General features: G+C 41.4%; 1 protein-coding gene across 1 annotated transcript; it reads left to right on the forward strand.

Annotated features, from left to right (window-relative positions):
• The first annotated feature begins 162 nt into the window (after positions 1-162).
• Positions 163-3,438, forward strand: LOC129375846 (uncharacterized). Its single transcript, XM_055055185.1, has 2 exons — positions 163-392; positions 1,799-3,438. The coding sequence occupies exons 1-2, from the start codon at positions 181-183 to the stop codon at positions 2,340-2,342; spliced, it is 756 nt and encodes a 251-aa protein (XP_054911160.1). The 5' UTR covers positions 163-180; the 3' UTR covers positions 2,343-3,438.
• Positions 3,439-3,781: the final 343 nt, after the last annotated feature.

A 3,781-nucleotide genomic window follows, 5' to 3' on the forward strand; every position in this document is an offset into this window, starting at 1 on the left:
CAGCTTTTCCCGTTTTGCTTCAGCAGGAAGGAACAGTTCACCTAACGCCCAGCTGAGCAGCTCCAGCTCTGCATCATTAATGCTCATGCATCATTCATGCTGCTCTCACCTGTAACGGTACATCCATCCGCCCCCCGCGGCGTGGCAGCGGCCTGCCAGCCTCGCCTCGCTCCCATCCTCATGACAGACCCAGCCGAGAAGTTTCCTGCAGGAGAACCGTCCCCGATGAGCGGACCCGGTTCCTGCGGGTCCGGTTCCGGCGGGTCCGTCCAGAGGACCAGCCGCCTGCTGCCCGGCTCGGTGCCGCCCGGGCTCCGGAGCAGAGCCCCGGTCCGGCTGCCGGCCCTGGGGGCCAAAGCTCCCCGCAGGCGGAGCAGCAAGACCCGCCTCAGGTAAAAACACCTGAACCTCAGCTCACCTCAGTTTATTGAATTAATATTTAGTAATAAATGCATAACAAAGATGGCATTATCTGATGTTGAAAGGCATTATAGCACTGATAATGTAACAAAGAAATAAGCAAATTGTGAGAAATTGTTTGATTTTTAAAGTTTGCAGGAAGTAATTAGAGCTGGGAAGTAACTGGTTACATTTATTTGAAAAAATTTAAATTCAATTAATTCAAGTACACCTTACTCATTTATATCTAATAAATTACACTAAGTACAGAGTTAAAGATTTTTTAATAAATTAGGTAAACCTTATTTAGTTCGTGTGTGTGTGTGTGTGTGTGTGTGTGTGTGTGTGTGTGTGTGTGTGTGTGTGTGTGTGTGTGTGTGTGTGTGTGTGTGTGTGTGTATTGACGATCTTTAAATTATGTGAACAACATTTAAATGTTAATCAACTGAGTCTTTATATTTCAGACACTAAATTAAACGGCTTTTCATCACAGAATTGATGCAACAAACATTTAATTAGTTTATTGAATGATTTTTTTTCTTTAATGACCTCAAAGCGGATCTGAAAGTGCAGAACCGGGTCTGAGGTGATGAATCGCCTGCAGCCTCCTGCTTGCATCACTTTTCATTTCTAGTCGCAGCTGCAGATCAGGATGGATGGAATTTCACTCCGATTGTTTCCTCCCGGCCGGGACCCAGTCGAACCGGGTCAGGTACCGGTGACCCGTAATTCTCAGTAGGGGAAACTGATCCGCACCTTTAATTGAGAGAAACCCGAGTGACACTAATGCGCCACACGGGGGTCAAGTACTGCGGTTAAGCCAGCAGATGTTAGCTCAAATTAAAGAGTAGCTTCGCGCATACATGGTGCATTACGGTAGTAGAGCAGATTTGGCCTTTCAGGCGAAAATAAGAAATGAATGAAAAATAAGACACAACTGTCAGAAGGGTGCACTTATTGCATACCTATTACTTTTACGTATTTATTATATAGCCAGATTAAATATTCTGGCTATATAATAATTTTACTAAACGGTTTTGGAGAAAGATCATGATAAAGTACCGTACCTGGATACATTTGTCTCATTTCCAGCAATTTATTTCTCCAAAATAAAAAATAGGAATCTAAGAAGTAAAATAGTATTTGTAATACTTCTTAATAATCAAATGGTCCAAAAGATCAAATATGAGTAAATTTTGGTACATTGAAGAAAAAAATCCTTCATATTAAATTGTTCTTTGTAAATTTTAATCAGTTTTAAGTACATCATTTGGCCCCTGGGGGCTTCCGTAGCCCAGAGCTGCACAGTGTCCCGGTTCCATTCATCACAATGTGTTCAGACACTTCAGGTTATTCATCTTCATAAAACTCAGAATGGATTCCATGTTTGTGTCCGCAGCCTGAGTGAGCCGTCCCTCCTGTCCCCGGGTCAGGACCTCCGGTTGGACGGATGTTCTGGGTCTTGTCTCTCCAGCTGTTTACAGATGCAGCCTCCGCCTCCTCCATCCTTCAGCAACCCCCCCACCCTGCTGCCCTGCAGGAACTGCGACCAGCAGCACAACCAGCAGCTCCAGAGCTGCAGCCGACCGAGATACATCCACTTCTCCCGGGCCATGCAGCCCGCCGCCCGGCCCGCTACGAGGCGCCACTCACACAACCCAGATGTGAGCGTGGAGATGCTGCAGGGTGACTTCCGGCGCCGCAACTCCTCTTCCTGCCAGGGAGAGACTCTGTTTGTGGTGGGGAGGCCGTGTCTCCTGGGCGGCGGCCCGCGGCTCGCCGCCGCCGGGCCTGCGGGTCGAGCTCAGCTCCACGTCTTTCTGCCCAGCGAGGCCAAACCTGAGGAGGCGGACAGGGAGTCCGTGGATGAAGGCTTCATGGATGAACTGGACTGCAGGATCACAGCTCTGAAGCTGCAGCACATCTTCACCAACAACTCCTAGAAAAAGTTATTTCTACCTTGATCTGACTAGAATGCGCCAACCAGTTTGTGAACCTTGACCTCTGACCCCACCAGGAGTCTGACCAGACGAGTTTCATTATCAGACCTCAGAGCTTAAATGGAGGGATTATTTTATTCTTTATGGTGTAAAAACTATTGAATATTTCTAATAACTGTCAGTGGCGCAACAAGTGGGTATGAGCTTGATATGCTATGTGGGCGCTGCACCACACCGGGCGCCAAACAACGGCGTAAAAATGATTTCTCGTCTGCATTTTCTGTATTATGGTGTCTATGGTGCGTTATATAACAGAGTCCCCCTGCAACACACAGCGGAAAGTCTAAGACTGTATGTCATTATTATCATTAGTATTAGTGTTCATCTTGTTTTTTATATATTTTAACATTTTAAGAACTTTTTTGTGTGAACCTTCATATCCATCTTTCTGTTGTGTTTTAATTTCCCCTTTGCTTAACAATAAAGGATGTTTCTATTCTAAATGTCTAAAACATCAGAGAAGTGAACAATATAAGATTTTTGAACTAGATACTCAACTAATAATATCAGTTTATCATTTACTCTTGTGGTCTCATATTTAAATGAACCTTCAAAGTTGTGTGAAGGAAGAAAAGCTGAAATAAAAAAAAATATCCAGTCATACTTTCAGAAAATCAAAACAGAAGAATCAGCTGCTGATTTAATGTGGGGCCATTTTTATTATTGATATTTAACAAAATTAAACAGACAGTATTAACACTCATTTTATACTAACACTGATATTTATAAAAGAACACTGATTATACTAACAATATTTTTAAATATGTAACTTCTTTCTTTTTTAAATATATTTTTTTATTAAACCAGATAAAACCTCCTGGTTTTACCTGTTGTGTGTTTCTGGTTACACAGCAAGTTCAAAACAATTACAAAGCAGTTTTAAAGCAATAATTAATTAGTACAGTCACACTGTTTAATAAAATGCTCAAAATAATTTCAATAAATTACTTTCTAAAAAAATAAGTATTTTTATTTTAATATTTGTTTAATGCATTATCTTTATATGATCATTGTATATGTTGTGATTGTTTATTACATGTTTTAGTGTGTTATCACTGATATTTGTTTTATAATGAAAATTTAATGTAATGATAAATATTTATCACTCTTCAATAATATCTGAAAAGACAAATCAGTCAAACAGCTAATCATGTTATTACCAAAGGTATTAAGCACTAAATGAGCATTATGGGTATAAAAATAGTATAGAATTTATTTTTTTATCACCATTTATTAAATATCAAGCCTTTGCACCAATCAACCTGTCCTTTTTAAATTCTAACCGTGTTAGAGTAAATACTGCCACTCACAATATGGCGGACAGACACGTTCCCCTACTGAGCTCCGTCTTCCGGGTCGAACGGAACGCAGCTTAACGCTTC

This window comes from Poeciliopsis prolifica, unplaced genomic scaffold (assembly GCF_027474105.1).
Source record: "Poeciliopsis prolifica strain line A6 unplaced genomic scaffold, Auburn_PproV2 SCAFFOLD041, whole genome shotgun sequence".
In the NCBI taxonomy this organism is placed as follows: Eukaryota; Metazoa; Chordata; class Actinopteri; order Cyprinodontiformes; family Poeciliidae; genus Poeciliopsis; species Poeciliopsis prolifica.